We start from the raw sequence: 24122 nt of genomic DNA, 5'->3' as shown, positions 1-24122 counted from the left end.
TCGCCCGCCGCTTGATATAAGAAACACGCCTCCCTCACCGGGAAATCATGCGGGCAGCGTGTGAGCTGATGGAAAGATGTGATGTGGAACGGAGAGTGAGAGAGAGCGAGGCCATGGCAGAAAATCCCTCATTACACTCTGGTCACAGTTTTGCACTATTACCTTCAAGAAAACACAATTTTGGCCCAAAGGTATACAAAGGGAGAAATGTTTTCCGTTTTGTCTGCACCAATGGCAACATACAATTAATTTACGATTGATACACTGCAGTTTGTCCATAATGTGGTTTATTAGCCTCGTTTGTTGATATTCTGCGTTAACACATAACCATACAGAGCTCGGGCCAAGGCCATGTCTATTCTACAAATAGTGATTTGGCGCCAACTTGTTCCGGGATTCTTTAATATTTTTAAAGCACTAAAATGTAATCCGTCGTGAATATTTTGCATTATGTGCCGAATAGATGAAAAACAAAATGGAGACGTGAAAAATCTATTAAGACTTTAATTTTCTGACTGCTTTAAATACAATTTTTGGGCATAAATAAGTTAGAGAATAAATACAATCATAGCAGCACAAAGTTGCCCCCAGTCTCGTTTGTCCAGCTTGAAGTGAACACATATCAAACGTGTAAGCTGGCAAATAGGAAACGCATCATTAGGGTTAGAATTATGCTGGTCAAACAACATGGAACGAGACCGTGAAGGACGAGGGGAGGGGCAGGGGGGAAGTTGCTGGAGGTCACAGGAGGTAGCATCTTACTCTCCTGCCAGTTTCTTTTTTTTTAATTTTTTTTTTCCTTTTTATACATGCAGCAAGAAATGTTCGTCGATGGCTATGATTGTCATAAGCACCGACGCAAATGCTACTGCATTGTTCATCGTCTCTGTCAGAAGCTGTACAATCAGCGGAAATTAATCACGTAGCACTGCGTCGCCTTTGCGTGCAATTCTGTAGCGGATCCCAAACTGGACCACTCTTTTTTTTTTTTTTTTAAATACCTTCATAGCACACGCTCGTTGTAAGCAAGCTAATAAGGACAAGTGTATTTGCGTTTGCCCCGTTGGGGGCGTGATCACTCATTATGTAGCTTTTGCCAGCTTTTGCATGCCGACTGTGCGTCTGGCATGGAGATGAAGATCTGGTGCCACGCTCAAGCTGCGTGTGCCCTGTCTGGTTTTTACACGCCCCCGAGCGGGCTTTATGAATGACTAAGTTGAGAGCAGCCAGAACAGGGCCCATGGCAGTTTTTTTGGGGTGGGGGGGTATGTCAGACAGCAACGTTGTCCCAGTGCTGCCATGTTGGAGGCATGTTTGTGTTAGTGTGCCAGGGGCAGGATGGGGAGGGGGACTCTGCAAACATGGTGCAATGGAGTGTCAATCCACCGGTTGAGTCCAAGTGCTTTTAAAACAACTTTCACTGTTTATGCGTGCATGTGTGTGTGTGTGTGTCTTCTTCCTATCAAAGCTTTTTGAATTCAACACTGCAATGAATTGACCTCTTGACATTCCGTGGAGTCAATGATTTTGACAGCATCGATGGATGGATTCCTTTCCATCCGGCAAAGAGAAAGGAGGGAGCATGGTCGACGGAAAGAAGGAAGAAAAGAAAATAGGAACGAAGGAAGGAATGACGCATGTTGCATATTACCAATTAGAGGAAAGATGGGAAGGAAGGGACTGTGCATGATTCAGGAAGGAAGCAAGGAAGGGTTCTAAGAAATGTGAGCGAAGGTAGACAGTGAGGGAAGAAGGATGGATTGTTTGCTACTTGGTAGTAGGCAGGACAGTCAGGAAAGCAAGAGATTTGGAAGTGAGAAAAGTTGAAAGAGGGAAGACAATATCTACACAATACAGAAACTTCCTCACCACTGCTCTATCATCAGATCCAACACTCGATTGATGTTGAGATCCGAATCCAGACCGAAGTCGGTCTCCGCAAAGGGAGGCGGCGGCGGGGTGAGCAGTCGCATGCCGGACGTCAAGGTCTCGAGGATGTCGGCGGCGCCGAACATACCCTGAGCTCGGCGCTTACGAGACTTTCTGGCAGAATGCAACGGAGGCGAGGTGCAAATGGGCGGTGGCGCCGGCGCCGGGGCGACGTGACTCGAGGGGATCACGGCTGGAGACGGAGGGAGCTCTAGGAGAAGTGAGGAGCAGAGAGGCAGGAAGGTGCTATCCTGCTGGGATTTTTGGGACTGATCCACTTGAGGAGCAGGGGATGACGTGATCGGAGATTTATCATCAGAGCTATTGACTGAGTCTGGAAAAGAACCCAAAAAGACCACATAGTTTCTTAAGAGCTGGCAAAAACAAACACATGGGGCTAAAGACAAACACGTGTGGCTAAAGACAAACTCATGTGGCTAAAGACAAACTCTAGTGGCTAAAGACAAACTGTGGTCAGGTTTTTACTTTCTGGACCTGGATCTGCCACCTATGGGTTTATTGTATCGAAGAGATACTCACCAACTGAAGCAATGGACTCATCCAAAATGTCATCTATCGACTGTCGAGGGTCCATCTGAAGACAAGGGGAAAACCAAGTTACGCAAGTACTTCTACTCTCAGTCGTCTACCACATGAGGAGCTTAACTTGTGTACTTGTGCCATCTCTGGCAGATGGCAAGCTTCTGGTTTGCATGGACCCACCTGTGCTTTCTGAATAGCCTCCTGCAGTTCCTCCTCCAAGCTACGAATGCCTGGCGAGTTTCGGACCGGACTTGCTGTGATCTGCACTGGCAGCTCAAAGTCTCGGCCAATCGTATCGCTGGGCCAAGGCTGGGAGCAGAATACCTACAAATGGGGGCCAAATAAGCACCAGTTGTGCGACTCTACACGATGAAAGACTTGAGTGAAGTCTTGCTGGATTACCTGCGTAAACAGTACCTCAGTTCGTGTGTCTGTTTCCCGGTTGGTTCTTCTGCATCCTGGTTCCTGTTGCAGGAATGGATGAAGGGATCTCGCACAAAACTGGTAGATAGAGTCAAAATATAAATAATGAAGAAACGATGTATGCTACTCGCAACGTTAAAGATATTCGGCTTTCGGGTGACTTCCACTATCTCTGTTAAAAACTGCTATCTATCTGAAACTTTAGTGAGAGTTTAAGGTCTCCACCAAAAGCCAAAGAATGCCAAAAAGTGTTTCCCCTCACTTCATGGACTGTGTTGGGAGAGGCTTCTCTTGCCCTGCACTTGATCTTCTCTTTCCTGTCATAGTCCACAGTCCTCCAATTGGTACCACACTGCAGCGGCGACGAGGACGACATGGGCAAAGTGGGACTTGGTGTTTCGGGGGCGGTACGGGCGGGACCGAGGAAGACAGCATTGATAGGACCACACTGTTCACCAGACAGACTGATGGAGAGAGCGTTGGAGAGGCCATTTGGCACTACATTGAGAATGCCGTTGGGGACTCCGTGATCCGTCATATAAGTCTGTTGGTTCGGGCTGCTTCCGGGCGAGTCTCCGGAGCTGCAGCTTGAGCTGGGGCTATGGTGGGCCAGAAGCGGGGGCGAGGGAGTCAGGGTCTCCATGCTGCCCCCTAGTTGACAGATAGGCGCAGGAGTGACGCGCGAAGGGGGGAGCTGGAAGGGGCGAAGGCGCTGCAGCAGGGCTGGCTTGGTGCCGGAGACGGGGAGGCCTCGCTTACGCAGCTGTTGCCTCAACTCTGACACCTGCGGAGACAAAACTCATGAGGTCATCCGAGGTTGCCCTCAGTATTAATTGCGAGTATGACTGATGAGCTCTTGGATATTTCTGGATTGACGCCATCGCTTCTCTTACTTTGAGATCAACGAGATTTGCAGGGAGGAGCTCATGTTTGGATACATTGTTCGTGTCCTGTGACATGTGGTTGATGGTGGCGGTGGGAACGGGTTGAGGGTTCAGGGGCGGAGTTCCAGATGAATTCTGTTCTCTACAGAAATAAAACAAAATAAGCAGGAAAATGTTATTAGTCTTCTTGAGTTGCACCTTGACTTGCAAGTTTAGAAAGTCAGCATTAGTGGATACCTAGGCACCACGGTAAGTTGTTGTTGCTGCTCTTGCTGAAGGTTCTGCAGCTGCAGAAAGACTTGTTGCTGCTTGAGGAGATAAGAACTGGCAGCATCGAACGGCTGGCTTGGAGGGCTCTTCTGTTTGGCTCCTCCATCTTGAGAGACACACGCCACAGGTAAAGCACCTGGTCTCGGGTTTTGGCCGAGAGAGGATCAAAGCAAGACTCTACCTCCGCTACCTGACGCCCCTCTTTGGTCTGGAGGAATGTACTGGTGATACTTGAGTTTCTTCATCTTGGGCTTGGTGTCCCGCGGTTTCCGTGAACGTGCCAGGTGGGTGAGGTTGAAGGCGGGCGTCGGGGAAGAGGAACAGGCAGGACTGGGGGGCCGAGCTGTCTGCGAGGGTTCAAAGCAGGCTCAATGGAGTCACTCCAAGGCTGGCGTATTTAAGATGCGACGCAGGGGAAATGTCAAGCTGTTTCCGACGTTGTTTGACAGCGTTTGCACCGAGCCGAGGTTAAACTCACGACAAATCTCCAGAGGACAACACGCGTTGGCTTTGACACGCGGCCACGTTGTTTGCGTGTGGACGTGTTAACCCGCGGGGCAAATACACGCCAGGCGCCCACAAGTGCAAATTGACAGTAATGAATGCGCAGCAGCTTAAGGTCGAGTTCACAAAACACAAGTGCGAGCATCTTGTTAAGGTGAAGAGCTTCACCTAGCTTACGTTGTTGTGAATTCATCTCATTAAGAAACATGTACATTTTAATTCACAAGTCAAATGTTGACTAATGCATTTCATCGACATTATTTAGAAGATACGCACATAAGCAAATTAAAAAATTAAACGGAATCTTTTTTTTTTAAACATAGCTATTTTAAATGAGAATGATAAATAGTTCAATAACTATGGTATGTAAACCATAAATTTCTCTTCCCTGTTGTGAAGAAATAAACACAAGAAATATAAGAATTTAGGTGCTCCTGATCTCAGCAATTATTATCCAAAACAACAATACGTGAGTGCACATTAACCTTTGGCAGCAGGGGCGTGGTCTGGGAGATCAGAAAGATCCCGTTTGGTCGACAGGTGGTTGCCATGGAGTTGCTTTCACACAGTGCCACGCCGGTTGACGCTTGGATGCCCTCGGTTGCCGGGAGCAACGCCAAACCGGACTAAAAGAGGACAAAGACGTCAAGTCTGAGTTGTCACGGAAACTTGTCAAAAGTTGGTCATCAGAAAAGAGAAAAAAGAATTATTTCAATACGTTTAACCTGAACGTGAAGCGGACTTCGATTGAGGGGCGGGCCCACCGATGACAAGCCACTCAGCAATTGGTCATCTGAGAACCTCGATGGCGAAGGGAAGGCCGAGGCCACCGGTAGGGGAGCGACACGTCGCTCGCCCGGCGAAGAGGAGGACGAGGAGCGGGAGTAGACGTCATCTTCAAAGACATCTGCGGCCAGCGGGAAAGAGGCGGAGCCTGTGGAAATGAAAGTGAAACGACGTGAAGGTCCCCAGTTGTTAAGTCACGTGTGCTCGTTTGTGTGTGTGTAACTTACAGTTGTTAAGGTGTGGTTTGTCTTTAGGTTCCCCGGGCGCAGGTGGATCTTGGATCCCCTCTCTGAGGTCCCGACGAGCCTTCTTCTGCCTCGAGGCCCCGCACTCGCTCTTCTCTGAAAAACAGCAGCCACAGAGAAGCAGCAAAATTCAAATAAACCCAAAATGTGATCTATTCATGTATAAATGTAAATAGTCCTTTCAGATTTGAAAATGACAGACCTAGCAAAGATGTTAGTAAGAGTTCTGACGGCTAATTTTGCGTGCTGTCACCACTGTATTGAAGGACTTAAGAGGTCACATCTGTTTTCAAGTGACAGCTGACCAGGGCCGAAGCTAGGTGGGGGGCTTGGATCCTCTAGGTGCCAGACCAGAAAATTGATTTTGGGGTATTCTCTAATTTGTGTTTTCATATTTACACCCAAGAAAACATAATGAATCTTTATGAGCATTTTCCAAAGATTTCTTTGTTTTTTGTTTTGTAAACTCACTGTGATATCCTTGCCCCTACCCCCTTCTGCCTCCATAAAAAAATATTCTAACTCCGCCAGTGCATCCGCCCACATGTGAACACTTCTTACACTCCTTGCAAGCGTGTGACGTTGTGCTGTGTTTGTCCGGGGCATCACCTTGCACAGTTCCAGCAGTGACTCCACCAGGGGGCGTCTTTTGATGTCTACCGGCGCTGTTGTCAGTTCGACGCTGCGTCAGGAAACAAAGTCAAGAAGCCAAGCAGATCCTCACAGTGAATATTGGTGAATCTTTGGAGAAACAAGACAACTCACCAGAGCTTCACTCTTGTCTTTTGGTTCATTTTTAGGGGTGCTGTCTGATTTCACGCCTGTAGAAAAAACAGAACACTTAAGAAAAATCAAAATGATGATTCTACTGCAGTTAGTTTTTTTTTTAGTACATATTATTATATCAATAACTGTGCAAGGAGGGAGACGAAGCCTAGGTCTTGTAAAGAGCTCCACTCCTTCTAACCCCCAATTCCAACCCTTAATGCTGAGTGCCAAGCATATAAAACCAACCCGAGTCTGCATTGATCTCGCTCTGCCTTCGGTTCTGGATCCTCAACTGCAGCACTGAAAGACAGAATTTTAAATAAAAAAAGATGAGTGATGCATTTGCATCAATGGGATGATAGTTGGCCTTAATGGCTCCGTGAGGAATGACAAGTAAACAGCAGTTCAATCGATAAATCACACTTGACAGAGAAAGACGAGTCGAGCAAAGATGGGAGGCTGGCTCGCATTACCTAATGACTTTGCAACGCTGGCGCCGCGCAATTTGTCCGTTAGCGTTGAGCACACACGCAAACAGGTGAAGCCGATGAGACATTTGAGTGAGCCCTGACTGAGGCAGGGGAGGGGTGGTAGGCCTGCCCAGGGTTGGCATTGGAGGCCAGTGACTATTTATCTCTCACTATGTCTATTTTAGTCAGCCCCCCACCCCATCACCCCCTTCAGCTGTCCCAGCCTCTCATGTAATCCCCTCGCTCGCCATCCTCTCTCCCTCGCGTCATCCTTGCTCGTGCTGCCAGAACTCATCTTGTGGACTTTGGACACAAAAACAGTTGAGCAAATGTACTATCAAAAAAGACTTTTCAATTCACTTTAATGTCAGTGCCAGGTGAACGAAGCACTCCCCAAAAAAAGCTATTTCAAGTGTGCTTATGAGCATGATATAATGGATCCTTAGCATGCTTCGACGTCGCTTCTTTTCGTGAGCCTTTCTATGGCTTTTTGTATTGTCTTTTAGCAGCAAGCTAAATGGCTTGTTTTATATTGTTCTATGTGCCCTCTCTGCATCCATTGCAGCCTGGTCATCCGGGAAGGGGGATCCTCTGGTCTCTTCTCAAATGTTTTCCCCCCAGTAGGGGTTTCTGAATTTTTCCTTGCCCTCCTGGGAGTTTAAGATCAGGGGATGTTTGAAAATAATTGTTTTGATACTTTGATACTTGCTTGTGATTTAGGGCTATATGAATAAACTTGACTTGACTTGGCTTTTCCTAAAATGCGGGGTAAGCATGTTTATAAGCAACACGTGTTGATACAAATCATTCCGATGAGAGGATATGTTCAAAGTGATATTCTGGTCTCAGCATTCACCTCTCGTACATGTGTGATAGCACACACACAGAGCAGCTGCCAACCTTCCTCATCCTCCTCTTCCTCACACACCCCACTTAAGCCCACCCCTCAAACCAGGAATCACGTTTTGCCGGCAGGTGTGAGCGCACCTAGGGGACGGCCCGGACGACCACGACATCATTTCCTTTGCTCGAAAAGACAACAGCTGCTCACCAACCCGACAACAGCGTCAGGAAGTGCTCGTCAAATGAAGTCTATGGAATCCTGGGAATGTGTTCTGACCGCTGAAGGCGGAGTCATCAATGCACTTTGGCCGACCAATCGGCTCACACAGACATTGATGCTGACGCCTACCCACATTTGTCCACTTTTGTCAAAGCTAGACAACAAAGGTAGACTTTCTCATTCATAACCTCTTCCTGAAGTAACACAATACTTATACTAAAAGTAACTATATTACTAGTTACTCAAAATGTCAGCCATGATTGAGTAACATGTTACTCGAGCTACATTCTTCACGCAACAGGAACGCTAAATGGGAAGTGATGATTGAAATGTAAACTTCAAGCTAAAATACAATCGTTACTCCTGTTACAAAAATACGATTGCGCTTATTTACAGTACTGAACTACGTAGACTATATTGTCGTATAACGTGATCGATTAAGTGTCAAACAGCAATACGCAAGACAATAAATACTTAATGCTATTGATCAGGGGACACCCCAAGTGACTGAAAATCCAACTCACCTTCACCTCCACACATCGAAGTTAACGTAGCCAATTCCTCCACAATTTATGGGCAGTTTGTTGTCTACTTAATTGGTGCCGTTCGCACGAGCTCACCTGAGCGGAACTTGTTCCTGATGAGGAGTGACCTCTCGGAGGCCAGCAGCGTCATGATGGCTCTGAAGGGCGGCGGCGCGGCAGAGAGACGCAAGAGGGACTACCTGGTGTGTGTCCACCAGGATGAATGGAACCTCTTCTTCTTTTTTGTGCGTGCCACTGCGGGGAAACCAACGGAATGAGAGAGGCAAATGCTTGCAAATCCGCTGATAGACATAAAGTGATATTGATAGAGGCACAGCACACACACAGATGGAGACGCAAGACCTAACAAGCCAACTCTGGCGTCGACGGTCCTCCCTGCAGACGGCCTGTCGCGATCACAGTGTGTCAAGCGGGCCCACCCATCGCCGCTAATAACCACGCAAACCGTTATGACGAGTAGAAATGAGGAATAAAAGAAGCATTCTGACAGTGTAAAGCAAAAGCAATCTAGGATGGAAAAACAGTCAGCCTAAATCGGCACCGGGGGCCAGAAAAGTACAAACAATGAAGACTCGCAAGCTACAACAATATTATTCCTTTTTCATAGAGGGTAATGAATCTTCATAAGGCTGTCTCTTTGTTCTATTTACGTTAGTGTTCAAATATCCCGTGCTTAATGCATTAAAAGCAGCCCTACAGATGCCATCGGTTTGTCCGTCAAAGGTGTTTAGCATTAGCATTGAGCTAGTAGAGTTTTAGGCAGAGTTATAAAGTTGTTTTTAAATCAAAACATACCGTTTTCTCTATTTTAAGTTTAGTTTGACTTTGGCTTTCTGCCTCTTTTTTTTTTTTTAAATCTTTCTCTAAATACACCAAAACAGAACTCAAATAATTTTCCATTTTTTATTGGTGGTGGAGTATTTTGCTTAAATTCACTAAATAAATAAAAATCCAGCCTTTGCGGCCCTCTCAAAACACTTTGCCAAGTAGAGGGAGAATATGGCCACCGGCACGTTATTCTTCAACAAAATGACAAAGACGTGAGTGTGGAGCCTGTACAGTAAAAGATGAGTGAGAGCAGGCTACCGATGAAAGAGAAAAATACTTACAGGAAGAAAGGAGAAAAGCTGAGCAGCCCCTTGGGGTGGAGGAACTGGAGTTGATTTAAGATGAAATTGAAGAGAGGAATTGAATGAGGAGGAGAGCTGAAGAGCGCAATAAGTGGTCGTGTGTTTAGTGACGACTTCCTTTTTTCATGTTCTTTTCATGTCCGGGCTTTCATTGCTACGTCCTTCTTTCTTCCTTTCTGTTGCTCTTCGTCCAAGTCAGCCAGTCGCCTCGTCTGGCTCTGCCCCCCTCTCTGTCTGCCCCCAAAGCATCACGGACCCTGGGTGCCAACTGTGAGAGCCCGTCAAACCCTCCCCCTCATCGCTGCGGCCTTGCCCGCCCCGCCACGTCTCACAGCCAATTCACCCCCCTGACATCTGCTGACTCTCAGATTGAGCAGCACATGCACTTTTTTTCCACCACAATTGATGATCATCATTTGAATTATTTTCAATTTACTCGGATTAAGTTAACGCGACTCTCCCCCCAATTGTGTCATGTGATCTGACTTACAGTGACACCTAGGCAGAAAGCTGTTTTATTACCACGAGGCCAACGGGGAGCGTTTTGGACCTGCTTCAAATGGTTGTGCGGCAGGGCTCGTATGCTGCCTTCGGGATACCTCTGGGTATCTCTTAAAGTGATTTACTGCTGCGTGCGCTTGTACGTGTTCACATACGAGGCTTATGCTTTTACAGTTACAGCAAAAGTGAGCTAACTCAGCAAGGTTTTATCTTCCTAGCCCAAAAAGTAAGTGGACTCGAGATTGCGCCATGCTATTAATTGCGGCAAATTAAATCAGCCATGTTTTTACCTTGTCTAGAAAAAAAACCTGACGTTGCATACTGTATGTTCTGTGTCTGTGTGTGTGTGTGTGTGTGTGTGTGTGTGTCTGTGTGTGTCTGTGTGTGTCTGTGTGTGTCTGTGTGTGTCTGCGTGTGTCTGCGTGTGTCTGCGTGTGTCTGTGTGTGTCTGAGTGTGTCTGAGTGTGTCTGCGTGTGTCTGCGTGTGTGTAATGGTAAAGTGGGGGAAGTGAGGACGTGGCAGAAGCACCTGTTCCTCCCCTTTGATGGACGGGCTTGTGTGTGCTGGTTCAGCAGGCCACAGTGAGCCGTGGGGTGTGGTGGTGGTGGGGAGTCTGTAAAGGAGGGGAGAGGACAGGAGGCAGGCAAGGGCTTCGGTTTGTGGGCGAAGGCTTCGGTTTGCGGAGGTACAGCAAAGCTTTGAAGTGGCAGTGTGAGGGCGTGCGGTTGCAAAGTCATGACTGCGTGCACTGGGAAAACAGGTTAGAGAGCATTGAGAGTGGCCCTTTGCGCAAAAATATTTTGGTCTGCTATACAACACATGTTCAAGCATTAAATTAGACATAACTAATAACTAAATATTTGGTTGCCACTTTGTATAAACAAAGGATTAGTGTTGCGGAAATCAGCACTGGAGGCAAACGTTTAACTTGCTCTGGTAAACTACGCCTCTGGTGGCCGCCATTGGATCCAGCAGCACTTGTCCTCATTAGAGCGGTGGCAGAGCTGGAGCCTATCGCAGCTGACTTTGGCAAGAGGCGGGGGTACACCCTGTGCTGGTCGCCAGCCAATCGCGGGGAGGGGACATGTGGGCAATTTGGAGCCTTCAATGAAGCCAGCACGTAAATTTGGGGAATGTGGGGAGTGAGAAAATCCCAGCGCTGAGACTTGAACCCTGAACTTCTAGCCCAGGGGTGTCCAAACTTTTTGCAAGGAGGGCCAGATTTAATAACGTGAAGGGCCCAGGGGCCAATATTTTTTTGCACTTCTCTTCCCGGGGGTGGGGTGGGGAATGCTAGTGGGACGTCAAACGCTGCGTGTTTGCTTCTTTTCGGTAAAAGTTTTTCTTCGCTTGATTTCATTTGTGTGGCGGGCTCCATCTAGTGTTGAAACTGAGAAGTGCAACAGAGTTGAGCTCAAGCTTCTTGTGCGGGCCATATTCAATTGTGTTTTCAGAATTTGCTGCGGGCCAATAGGCTGCAGTTGGCCCGCGGGCCGTAGTTTGGAGAGCCGTATTCTAGCCTGTGAAGCGTATGCGCTCACCACTAACCACCACTGTGTTGCCTGAAAATAAGGCAATAAATTCTGATAAAAAAAAAATGTAAAAATTGAGCTGCGCAATTGGATTAAATATTGTAAGTTGTGAAAATGAATCAAACTTGCTCGGTTTTGCTGACTAATATTGTTGTTATAAATTTTAATACTTCATATTTTAAAGTGGTTCCAACTTAAATGACTGTTCAGCCACCCCAAAAAATATAAATGACTGTTCAGCCACCCCAAAAAATACAAGTTACGATTTTTCAGCGGACTAATCAAGTGTGGAACGCTTCATTGGTCAATTACGGTTACCATGGAGCAAAATGGAACATGCCGGAAAAAATGTTTGGTTTAATGTGCGGTGATGGAGTCATTTGAAATTAACCTTGGATGTTTTCCACCTGTATGAGGCTCACCAATGACATCTTTCCACGCGCGTAATTTGAGATAAAGGTGATGCAATTGCTTCTTTCCTGTGGCTGAACTCGCTCTCTGACTAACACCCGTCAGCGTCCTTCCTCTCACGAAAATGATCCCCCGTGTTAATGCTGCGTTCTGTTCATTGGCGCGATTTCAGATTTCTCAGTGCAGCAAAATGCGTACGCATTAGCATGTGGCCGGAATGAAAATGTGCAAGTGTTAATCGATCTACCCCCCCCCCCCCCCCCCCAGTCTTGTTTTTCTTTTTTAATACTAAAGGTTGATGTTGAGCTCGAAGGGTTTTCTTCTTCTTCGGCCATGTTCTCTTAATAATGCACACACTTGGTTGGTTGATTACTTTGCCCGTTTATTTTATTGTCCGCAACACAGGAGGGTGAACATATTCGCACATCGCGATTTGTATGCAGTTTTCGCTACATAACCCGGAACAGGAAGTGAAGTCTTCCATGACCACAAAACAAAATCACCTCCAAAATAAAACGACAATTAAGAAGAACATCTTTCCACAACAAAAGATAAACCAACACATTCACACAGGAGAACATAAATCCAACACCCCCCCTTGTTCTCATGCTGTTAACCCATAGCATCTTGTGCATTTCCAAAGAACCATTTTTGAAACTTTTTGAGTCTCACTTTTGTAACTGGTTTTGTTAGTATGTCTGCAGCCATTTCTTCTGATGGACAGTATTCAGTGTGGATTTTTCCTTCATTCAACGCTTCCCGAATGAAGTGATACTTCACATCAATGTGTTTCGACCTCTGTCGGTTCACTGGATTTTTACTCAAAGCAATGGCCCCTTGGTTGTCCCCAAACAGTTTGACACACGTGTACCTTTTTCTGTCCATCCCGTTTAACAGTTGGATTAAGTACATGCATTCTTGAGTAGTGGTTGCAAGACCAATGTATTCGGCTTCACATGTCGAGAGTGCCACTGTAGGCTGTTTCTTTGACTTCCAGGATATTACTGGTCCCTCTTTAGTAAGTGCAAAACAGTACCCTGTTGTACTGCGTCTATCTTTTACAGAGGATGCCCAGTCAGAGTCACTGTAAGCAATTAGATCTAGATCCTCACTGCTTTTCTTAAAGATCAGTTCAAAATCATTTGTACCTTTTAGGTATCTGAGGACTTGTTTTGCTGTTACTAAGTCCTCTCTCGTGGGTTGAGCTAGTGTTTGAGATAGTCTGCTAACAACCCAGCTTATATCTGGTCTCGTACACGTCATGGCATATATCAGACTGCCCACTATTTCTCTATACTCCCTTGGGTTAACTGTCCCATTTGTATCACTTCCTCTACATATAGTAGTGTCAGTTTTTAATTCACACGGTGTGGATCTGGGTTTACATTCTGACATCCCAAAACGTTCCAACATTCTTTGAATGTACCTCTTCTGACTCATCCTGATTTCAGCCCCTTTTTGTATAAACTGGATACCAAGAAAACTGGATATTTTCCCCAGGTCTTTCATGTTAAACTTTGACCTCATTGTTTCTTTGAATATGTTCAACATGTTAATATTGCTAGCCGCAATGATCAAGTCATCTACCCAGATGATAACCAGCAGAGTTTCATGGTCAATGTCTTTCCTGTATACACAGTGATCAGAAAGGTTTCTTTCAAAGTCATTTTGTTCAAGGTAGTCATTCAAGAGTTTGTACCAATTTCTCCCTGATTGTTTTAACCCGTAAAGGGATTTCTTTAATTTGTACACCAAATTTTCTCCTGACTCTGTTTGCTCAAAACCTTCTGGTTGGTCCATGTATATTTCTTCCTCAATGGGAGCATGCAAATATGCAGTTTTAACATCCATTTGGTGGATAATAAGATCATTCTGGACTGATATTTGCATTAGGGTTCGTACAGATGTCATGTTTGCTGTTGGTGCAAATGTCTCTTGGTAGTCTATTCCTTGTGTTTGGTTGTAACCTTTTGCTACAAACCTGGCTTTAAATATTTGTCCTTGTTCATTTTCTTTGAGGGCGTAGACCCATTTTCCTCCAATGGTATTTCTACCAGTAGGTAAAGTAGTCAGTTCAAATGTGTCATTCTCTTTCAGAGATTTGATTTCTTCTGTCATTGCCTGTTTCCACCTTGTTGCCTCTGGTGACATCAGTGCCTCTTTATAGGTTTGGGGAATTCCACATGTTGCTCTGTAACAATAATCAACACTTAAAGAATTTACATTATCTAGCACTCTGCAGTTAGATATGTAATCCTCTAAATATTTAGGAGGTTTTCTTTCTCTGTTAGGGTATCGTTCAGTTTGGTTTTGATCATCACCCTCATTTCTTTCTGTGTCAAGGTTTGGTTCATTTGTGTTGATTTCTTCCTCTCGAGGAGTTCTATTCTCTGCTGCATTTTCATTTTGCTGTTCTGTACTTTCCTTTGAAGGCACTACATGCTCATAAGTCTGAATTTCTGTGTCACATTCATCAGTCTGTGTTTGTTGTTCAACCGTGTTCTTTTTGATAAATCTCACGAGTCTGTGTTTTGACACTTTTCCGGTGTGGGGGTAATAAACCAGGTATGCTGGGCTATTTTTACTATACCCCACAAATATTCCTTTTCCACATCTGGGATCAAGTTTCTTGTGATCATGTATGTATGCATAACAGTCTGACCCAAATATCCATAGTTTTGAGAGATCTGGTCTTTTCCCTGTTAACATCTGATATGGTGTACTTTTAGTCCTGTTACTGTAGCATCGGTTGCGAGTGTGTGCTGCATTTTGAATGGCATAAGGCCATAGTTCTTTTGGCAGCCCCTTTTCTAGTAAAAGACACCTCCCCATTTCAAAGAGAGTTCTCCATTGTCTCTCAGCTGTGCCATTCTGATGAGGAGAATATGGTGCAGATGTCTCATGCTTTATACCTTTTTCCCTTAAAAGAGACTGGAAGGAACTGCTTGTGAATTCAGTGCCATTGTCAGATCTAATGCATTTAACATTGCCATATGGTGCACAGTCAGCTAGAAACTTTGCTGTGGCCTCTGTGGTGTCACTTTTCTGTTTTAGAAAGTAAACTGACACTGCCCCTGAATAATCATCTGTGAATATTATAGCATATTTGTGACCACTTTGGCCAATTGGTTCAATGGGGCCGGCTAGATCAGTGTGCACCAACTGTAATGGCACACTCGCTTTTGGGTCACTTTTTCTGTTTCTGTCGTTAGTGAATTTCCCTTCTGTGCACACATTACAATCTAACATGTCACTGCCTGTGATTTTCATGCCCTTCACAACATCAGGTAGCTTTAACACATCTCTAACATTACAATGTCCTAAAATTTCATGCCATGTTTTCACATCACAAGTCAGATTAACAGTGTCACAGGACATCATGTCATTGAATGATGTTTCATTATTTACCGTTTTCAAATAGTAGAGTCTGTTGTATTCTTCGATGTAGAAGACTGTCCCATCTTTGTTCACCAGTTCACTCTGTCCCTTCTTGAAGATCACCTGTGCTCCATAGGTTGTAGCTGCCTTCACTGAAAATATGCTCTGAGGGTAGGATGGGATGAACAGAGCATCTCTCAACGTGATGGTGGTATAGTGTCCTTGTACGTCCTGTAGAGAGACGTTGGCATCTCCCCTCTTGAGTGCGACGTTATTTGTCCTGGATCCATCAGCAAGCTCCATGTAGTGTTTCTCAGGATCAAAAGTCTCATCAAACTTTATGAACTTGTTCTTCTCCGTAATGATGTGTGAAGTAGCACCACAGTCCACCATTAGTCCTTCTCTTATTATGTCATTAGGCAGAAGTCTTTGACTAACTTTAAATACAAAAGTCTGCTCTTCTTTCTTGTCCTCTTGTTTTTCTACAGTTAGTTTTGCATCATCTGTGTACTTGGTTTTTCTTCTACATGTTTCATCACTGTGTGTCGAGCTTCTATGGTAGCTACACCATTTAGGTGTTCCCTTTTGGCGACAATCTTTTACAAAATGTCCTCGGTTTCCACATCCATGACAGACGATTGAGGTTAAATTAACCTTCATCACATTATCTGTTTTTACTTTGTTGTCGAATTTCTCGGTTTCCTCATAACTTCGCAGGTTGCTTTTGAACTGTGTGAATGTTAAATCTTCACTGCTTTGAGTTGTGTGAATAGCAAATGGCTTGTAAGCTTCAGGAAGCCCCTTTAAAATCATAGCGATAATAAGTCCATCACTGATGACTTCTTTTGCATTTCTTAGGGAGGTCACTGCTTTTTCAGCTCGGATAACATAATCTATCACTGTCTCCTCAGGTTTCTTTTGTAAAGACGTTAGCTCTGTGTACAGTGCGATGATTCTAGGTTTGCCTTTACTATCGTAGTGGTCTCGGAGTATTTTTAAAGCTTTTCTTCCGTCGTCAGTTGCATCTCTCATTACCAGTGAAAGGCTTTTATCATCAAGGAACTGAATCAGTTCAGCGTAGCATTCAGCATTCTTCTCTGCATCTGGATTAGTGTCCGATAATATAGTGTCCTTTAGGCCAATTATCCGCATGTGGCCTAGCAACTTTGTCTCCCAGAGTTCGTAACCGTTTTCGTCTCCGTTGAACACTAACCTCTGCCATCTTCCTCCTGTTGTGTCACGCCTGGGCCCATAACCTGTTGAGCTCGAAGGGTTTTCTTCTTCTTCGGCCATGTTCTCTTAATAATGCACACACTTGGTTGGTTGATTACTTTGCCCGTTTATTTTATTGTCCGCAACACAGGAGGGTGAACATATTCGCACATCGCGATTTGTATGCAGTTTTCGCTACATAACCCGGAACAGGAAGTGAAGTCTTCCATGACCACAAAACAAAATCACCTCCAAAATAAAACGACAATTAAGAAGAACATCTTTCCACAACAAAAGATAAACCAACACATTCACACAGGAGAACATAAATCCAACAGTTGAGCAAGAGCTGAATTTCGTCACAAGCGAGCATGCTGAAATCAGAAAGCAAGAAGAGGTCGGAAACCATTACTGATTAAAGCGCGCCCTCATGTGGTTAAAACGAGCACTACCATGGAAGTTGAGTCAGAAAGGCCATCATTTCGTTTTTTTTTTTTTTTTTTTGTATTATATAACATAATTAGCAGTAGTGGAGAAGTCATTGTGTGCACCATTGGAACGTTCACAAATATAACGGCGGATGCTGTGATTAACTGAGTCCACAAACGTGTAACAGTTCAATTAAATCTTAAATTTGAGTCACAATGTATTCTGAGAGCTGTATAACCTTTGCTTTGCGTGGACACGCACGCGCGCGCACACACACCTGCCTCCTCTCTAGCCCTCTATAAAATTTGTTTGGCAAAGTGTAATAAAGCCGAAGTTAGTGCCTTTCTCTTGATGAGACAGCTACAAGGACCAAGTGGGGTCATTTGAGCAATAAAAAAGTATTTGATAACTATTTGGAGCGGCGCAGTGTTTGAGGGACCTCTGCAGACCAACAGAATGGCGATGGCAAGTAAAAGTACAATCAAAAAAAATAAAAAAAATTATCACAGAGGAATAATCAAAGCGTCTTTGCGGGAGCTATTAAGACTAACCTTTGAGCTTTTTTGTAAGCATGTAAAAAACAAATGGGCAAAGACTAAAGTTGGAAGTTGTCAAACTGTATTAAATACAATTGAATATAGTCCACAAATAAACAAAATGTGAATATTGTATGTGTTGGAATAACTCGTTTGGTCTGGAAAGATATGTATTAAATACATCAAATCAATAGGCAACAAAATAGAGAATGCTTTCTTTTTCCTTTTAAATTCACTAAGCAAAAAAGTGAATATTGTGCGGAATAAAACAAGTGCAAAGGACTCACAGTGTTTTTGTTCTGTTAAGAAATATAGATTTCACTACAAGGTAGCGCAGCCGAGAAGAGGTTAAGTTACTTTTAAGCACTTGAAGGTCTCGTCAATGATTGTTAGGGAATGCAATTTGATGCAAACATCAATTTACAACAAAATCACTATTTTGATATTAAGCTGTCATAATCAGCCAAAAAGGTCATGATAAAATATTTGTTGGCCATTAAAGTCCCTGTAAAGTGAAAATGAATGTTTACACATGACAGAGAAGATTGATGATAATCCTGCCAAATTGAGTAATAAAAGTCTATGAAATGACGCTTCCTAATTATGAAAAATCAAGCCGCTGTCTCTGCTCACCAACGCTGTGGGCGTGTCCACCAAATGTACTCAAACCACGTCCCCACTTAACTGCCAATCAAATACCTCTTCCATGCTAGCTCAACTAGCATCTTTCTTCTGCCTTCAGTGGCCGGAATATCACTCACCAGGAGCTTTCACACGGCACAACAACGAGGCACTCTAATTCAACAACAATAGTGTATGACTCCTCTAAAAACACTGGCTGTTATGTCTTTAAAAAATAAGAATAGAATTACCGCGCTCTTACGCCTTCACTACTTGCGACGATGCATTTTACAGCAGCCATGGCAGCCGACTATCTGAGACTAAATGAATGTCGTATTTGCACTGGATAACCGCTGAGGCGAACAAAAGTGCACAAGTTCTGATATATTACAAGAGGGGGAACTCTTGACAGATCCTGAAGTGCATTATTGGGCGCCGTTTTGGTCCCTAAAAAAATATTAACGCTATACATCCTCATTAGACTTCGGAGTCTTTGCACTTTCTCACCAACTACCTTCAAACAAGTCGAACGTATTTCGAAATAATTCTCTGTAATCACTTTACGGGGTCTTTAAATGCAACGGGAATAGCATACATTCATATAAATTAAGTCGTTTTTGAAACATAAATATTAATATTGCAAGTGTTCCCGTCTTAACCCGTAGGTTTGTGACATTTTAACTCTCCGTTTCGGACTCAGAGTTTTCAAGGTGAGACACAGTGGAGCTGTACCATTCTGCGGGTTCCTCTTCTTCTTCGTGACGAACGCCGCCGCGATCGTTAAGCATGTCCACGGCCACTTGGTGGAAGGGATGCTTGCGCTTGGTGTGGCGTCGCAGTGTGTTGCGCTCGGCAAAGCGCGTGTGGCAAAGTTGGCACTGGTAGGGCTTCTCGCCCGTGTGAACCCGTTGGTGGCGCTGGAGCTCGCCGGCCTCCCTGAAGCGTTTGGCACAGATGGGACACACGAAGTTCCTCTGACCCGTGTGGATGTGCTTGTGTCTCTGGCAGAACGAATCAAGGACAAGAAAGATTTTTTTTTAACACAACCGAAATATAGCCTACTGGTACCTCTACTTAAAGTACCGTATTTTCCGGACTATAAGGCGCACCTAAAAACCTAGAATTTTCTCAAAAGCCGACAGTGCGCCTTGTAGTCCGGTGCGCCTTATATATGGACCAAATTCCTAAATTGAAACTGGCCCGAAGCATTGTGTCATGAAATCAATCATAAGTGGCCCGCTGAAGACTATCAATCATGAATCAAAAAGACTATGGATCATTATTTTGTGATTATGAAGTAATTTGTTACGTCTGAAGTTGAAATAAAAAAGATAAAATGGAGAATGATTTGATTTGGATAAAAAATCTGACATGATGCATTAATAGTGTGCCTTATAGTCCGGTGCGCCTTATATAAGGACAAAGTTTTAAAATGGGCCATTCATTGAAGGTGCGCCTTATAGTCCGGTGCGCCTTATAGGCCGGAAAATACGGTAATTCAAACTGTTCGGTTCAATTCAATTCAGACCTGAAGCTATAGTTCCAAAAACTGTTGAAATATGTTAGCTTAGCTAGCAAATGCAAAAAAAGACAACAAATTCAACAAAATTTGGTGTCTCGAGCTAGGTTTAGCCTCAGTGCTATGATTCCTAAATTGCCTGTAAAGCAAGCAACCGCCGAAACATTTTTGCATTAGCTAATAATCGCAGAGGAAAACAATAACAGGGTTGGCTAACTAGCTAATGCTAAAAGCTAACACAAGTGGATTCAAATTGTTGAATGGGAAAAACCATTCAAATATTAATCCATTTTAAATATTTCCACTTATAATCAGATTCATGTTATGCTGTTTCAATAGTTAACACATTTGACATCCTGCCAAAAGTAGTATAACATTAGTCATGTTTGCTGCCCAGAACTGAGCGACACTGTTTAGCGACGAGGTTTTGTTTATGGTTATTTTTGTTGTTGTTTAGAGTGAAGCTAGAGCGTTAACAAGTTGTACTTCTTGGCCCTAAGCTAGCAAGATTTCTCTGTGATGCTCACCCTATCATAACACAAATGAATTGCTCTTCATCCATTTTATGTTGGATCACTGCAGTACCTTTGAACAAGGGTCAAGGTTAGGGAAAATTTGTCACAAAATTTCATGGACCACATTATATGACTTGGAGGACCAGATCTGCCCTGCGGGATCTGTGTTTGATACGTGTGAGCTAACAGGTTTTCATCAGATGAAATTGTAAACATCAAGTCAATGCGCTACAGTCAACAGATTATTTTGGCTTGAGAGCAGAAGAAAGGTATGGCATGAATCTTGACCTCGACTTCACGCTTCCTGATTTGTCTGCTCAGCACTGACCTGCAGATGGCTGGAGCGCTTGAAGGCTTTGCCGCACTGCTGGCAAACGTGAGGCTTCTTCTGTGAGTGCGTGATGGCGTGGCGCTCCAGGTCAGAGAGGTAAAAGAAGATCCGTGGGCACAGCTGACAGTAGAGCACCCGCCGGGCAGAAGGGTCGTTGGCTGACTCCGTGGGGGAAAGGGGGTCCAGCGGGTCCAAGGGGTCCAGAGGTTCCAGTTTTGGCGGTGAAGGAGGAGCGGCTGCACTGAAGTACATGTGGTCGTCTAGGGGTAAATGCTCAGAGTCCACCGGGGGGTTGGGGTCAACAAATTGGGCATTTGATGGGTCAGGTGTCAAAGTAGCAGTGGTTGCTGTAAGAGATGATGGCTTATCGTTCTCATTCGAGACCTGCTCGGGAGGTATGGCTTGAATTCCGACAGGGGAGTCGACGTGAGTAGGTACGAGTGAGGAGGAAACGGTGGCCAGACTCGAGGTGAGGATACTACCGGAACCTCCTGATAGGATCACAGGGGGATTGTTCAGTCCCAATCCCATAACAGGCTGAGTCAACGTGCTACTGGAAGCCATAGAAAGGGAAATCTGGGATAGCTGACCGGTTGAGGGGTTCAGGATAGCGATTGGGGTGGAGGTGGAGTCACCGGTGGAAAGGAGAAGGAACATCGGGGCAGAAGTACCAGCAGTGTTGGGGGTGACAGAGATTGGAAGAGAAAGACTCAGTGGAGCAGAGGAGAGCAGGATTGGAGTACTAGAGGAAGGTGTGGTAAGAATCTGGATGGGCTGGTTGGAGAGGGATGGTCCAGATTCTTTAGAGGACTTTAGAGCCAAACCGCTGAAGACTTGTGGTGTCAGAGAAGGCGACTCGGACACCTGTGAGGGCGTCGCGTCACCGGAAGGTGCATTTAGTGCATCAGCCAAACTTTGGGTGAGGTCTGAACCTGCTGAGCCAGGCAACTGCGAGGCCTTGTCGTTCTCGACCGGGCCCTCGGAGGCGGTGACGTCCACTTGCGGCACCCTTAGCCCATCTGGGGTGAGGGTGTATGGAATGCCCTGGTCGTCTATGAGAAGAAGATCCTGGGCAAAGACAGAGGCATTGTAAAAGGAAGGCAGTTCCTCTTCATCCTCCTCCACCACGTCCCGGTCTCCCTCACCCTCGTATTCGTCCACCTCCATAATCAGCAAGCCGTCGCACACGTCCAGAAAGCGTCCGTGTCTGTGGTCTCGGTTCTCTAGTTTCTTGGGGAGACTCAAGTCCAACGGCTCGCTCTGTTCCTCCGCCCAGGCAAAGTCCTTCAGAGAGTCTTTGACTTGCTCGTCTAAAGGTTCCTTCTTCACTACCTGATCCGGTGATATAACACCGGTTGCTAAATGGGCTTCTTTTTGGGTTTCTGGGTCAACTGAGTGGATGGTCTCTGTCGCCAAAACATCTCCACTAGCATGCGTCCCTGCCGTAAGATTGACTTTCTGGTCCTTGGTCTTGGCGATAGATATTTGGTTTGTTTCTCGTGCATTATCAAAATGCGAGTCTTTGGTGGGTCTGGTGGCGGAGTGGACGTCGGGCGTCTGGCACAGAGGAGGATCCACAACTTGGTTTTTGATTGGCTGCCGCGACCCATGAGTTTCTCTCATTTCCTGGTATGTGGGCTCGCAAGTCTCCCCCACCACTGGCTTTCTCCTGTTGATTGACAGAGCATCCTGGTTGACGGGGCAAGACTGGAGGCTACCTTTCCCTGTAGCGTCTGAACATGCCCCCTGAGGGTCCCTCTTTGAGTTCTCGCCCAGCAGGTCGGACGACATTGCACACGGGCTTCCATTCGGGACTTCTGGGCTGCCTCTTGATAGGACTGTAGCCAGCTGACCGTCCATTTTGGGTCATACCCATTTAGGCATCTTAAAATTAAGAACATAACCGATTAATGAGTCAAATGAGCACAGAAAAACAAACATGTCAAATAAGTGTAATCAAGAAGTAGGCGTCGGACAAACGTTTACTGAAAGTATGACTTAACGGTTAGCATATATATCTATATATCTCACATCCTGGTTGTCGTCCAATTGTTTTATACTTGTCTTTGCTTTGTTTTCTTGTTTTCACTTGCCATGTAGCACTTTGAGATTTCTCTGAATGTAAAGTGTGTTACAAATATAATATAATATAATATAATATAATATAATATAATATAATATAATATAATATAATATAATATAATATAATATAAATATATATATATATATATATATATATATATATATATAATATTATATATACACACACACGTATATATACGTATATATATACACAAATACATACATCCTTTTTATATGTACTGATGTGCTATGGCGCGTTCCGACTTGCACACACGTCAAGAACCGACCTCCGTCGTAAACCGAGGAGCCACGTTATGTGGGTCAAGTGAAGTGAGCGAGATGCTAATGAGCCTGTCACGTGACCTCGCCAAACTCCACGGCGTCCTATCAAATGTGACGTTCACTGACACTCTGTTAAATTATGAAACGCGTTGGAAAAACAAATCGAAAAGAGCTCGTGTGGGGGTGTAACCGAAGCACACTGCACGTCGCCTCTCCTACTTCCTCATCGAAACACACCACGGGAATGAAATAATTCCAATAAACGTGTTAGAGTCTCTCCCTGTGTCGCAAAAGAAGGCGATAAGAGACGAGTCGAACAGTAGGACGCCATTACGCACAGTCGAGGGTGCGAGCTGTCAATGCGCCGTGACGGGGGTTCGAACCCGCGACATCCCCGGCCGGCACACTGACGCGTCATCCCGACAGCCGAGAAGCATGCACACGAGAGTTATATATTTACAGCTTATGTGTGCAGGAAGGAAGACCGCCGCCGCTGCTTCCTCCTCGAACCTCCAGCCAGCCATTTTAGAAGCCGAGGGTTCGAGCGCGAGCAGGACAAACTTTACGGCCGCTCCTCGCGGCTGCTGACGACGACCGGACATCGCTTTGAGGATGCATTTCTTTGAATCTTTCAAGAAATGAACATTAAAAGTGTGCTCCACCCATACGCAGCCGCCGTGCTTGCAAGGGACTGCCTTACCCGAGCCGCGCACGCTTCCGGAGGACCAAATATGTCTGAGCCGTGTGCAGGGTGATGCTGGCTGGGGCTCGAGGAGGGAGGGGTCAGAGGGAGTTGCTATGGCGGAGCAGCCTACCGGGTCCGAGCAGCGGCCATGCTCATTGCTCAGCCTATTAGGCAATAAGGCTGCCGAGGAACCTGCAGCCCGCAGGCTCCCCGCAACTACTGGAGAGGAAGGAGACGTTTTAATCAAGTCTGATGACATCCAGTTCAAGTATGGAGGCGTACTTCCTCTACTGTGTTTGCATGAATGAAACATGCGTGCATTAGTTTGGGAACTTAAGGAGTGCAATAAAAGCGAGTTGGAAACAAACTCCGCATGCACCAAAATTCAAAGGTTGTAAAGCACTTGCCCTCATTTGGCCGACCTGGAGCTTTTCCCACCTGAGTTTGGGCAGGAGGTGGGGGACACCCTGCACTGTATATTTCAGCTTTACAGATGCCACGGTCGCGGTGTGTGGCTGTAATGATGT

At 45.2% G+C, this 24122-nt stretch overlaps 2 protein-coding genes and 1 long non-coding RNA gene across 4 annotated transcripts; 1 reads left to right on the top strand and 2 right to left on the bottom strand.

The window, feature by feature from the left end:
• Window positions 1–488: 488 nt before the first annotated feature.
• On the bottom strand, window positions 489–9835 carry si:dkeyp-69b9.3 (myocardin). 2 transcript variants are annotated; one of them, XM_061289922.1, is made up of 16 exons: window positions 9540–9835; window positions 8506–8664; window positions 6599–6652; window positions 6350–6405; window positions 6194–6266; window positions 5567–5680; window positions 5279–5487; window positions 5039–5179; window positions 4231–4396; window positions 4017–4155; window positions 3789–3921; window positions 3158–3679; window positions 2875–2973; window positions 2653–2796; window positions 2470–2524; window positions 489–2263 (listed from the first exon to the last, which is right to left on the bottom strand). In XM_061289922.1, exons 2-16 carry the CDS (start codon window positions 8558–8560, stop codon window positions 1866–1868), a joined length of 2358 nt encoding a protein of 785 aa, XP_061145906.1. In that variant the 5' UTR covers window positions 8561–8664; window positions 9540–9835; the 3' UTR covers window positions 489–1865. The 2 variants fall into 2 exon arrangements, with proteins under 2 accessions (XP_061145906.1, XP_061145907.1); XM_061289923.1 differs by having other exon boundaries at window positions 2890–2973; window positions 9540–9834.
• Window positions 9836–10687: 852 nt separating this feature from the next.
• On the top strand, window positions 10688–23549 carry LOC133161557 (uncharacterized). The gene is made up of 2 exons (XR_009716092.1): window positions 10688–10822; window positions 23386–23549. It is a non-coding gene; the product is annotated as an uncharacterized LOC133161557 (long non-coding RNA).
• LOC133161428 (zinc finger protein 653) lies at window positions 17621–23513 on the bottom strand. Its single transcript, XM_061289929.1, has 3 exons — window positions 23371–23513; window positions 20544–22430; window positions 17621–19182 (listed from the first exon to the last, which is right to left on the bottom strand). Exons 2-3 carry the CDS (start codon window positions 22404–22406, stop codon window positions 18859–18861), a joined length of 2187 nt encoding a protein of 728 aa, XP_061145913.1. The 5' UTR covers window positions 22407–22430; window positions 23371–23513; the 3' UTR covers window positions 17621–18858.
• Window positions 23550–24122: the final 573 nt, after the last annotated feature.

The sequence above is a fragment of the Syngnathus typhle genome, linkage group LG10 (assembly GCF_033458585.1).
Source record: "Syngnathus typhle isolate RoL2023-S1 ecotype Sweden linkage group LG10, RoL_Styp_1.0, whole genome shotgun sequence".
Taxonomy (NCBI): Eukaryota; Metazoa; Chordata; class Actinopteri; order Syngnathiformes; family Syngnathidae; genus Syngnathus; species Syngnathus typhle.
Note: the sequence above shows the minus strand (reverse complement) of the source record. Positions and strands in the feature narration are given on the sequence as shown.

Excerpts from the sequence above, each read along its gene's own strand:
- si:dkeyp-69b9.3 (XM_061289922.1), bottom strand. The coding sequence starts at position 8,560 with ATGACGCTGCTGGCCTCCGAGAGGTCACTCCTCATCAGGAACAAGTTC. Across the intron at positions 4,156-4,230 it reads AGGGGCGTCAGGTAGCGGAG|ATGGAGGAGCCAAACAGAAG; the intron begins GTAGAGTCTTGC and ends GTGTCTCTCAAG. Across the intron at positions 2,797-2,874 it reads CTGAGGTACTGTTTACGCAG|GTATTCTGCTCCCAGCCTTG; the intron begins GTAATCCAGCAA and ends CCCCATTTGTAG.
- LOC133161428 (XM_061289929.1), bottom strand. The coding sequence starts at position 22,406 with ATGGACGGTCAGCTGGCTACAGTCCTATCAAGAGGCAGCCCAGAAGTC. Across the intron at positions 19,183-20,543 it reads AGCGCTCCAGCCATCTGCAG|AGACACAAGCACATCCACAC; the intron begins GTCAGTGCTGAG and ends TCGTTCTGCCAG.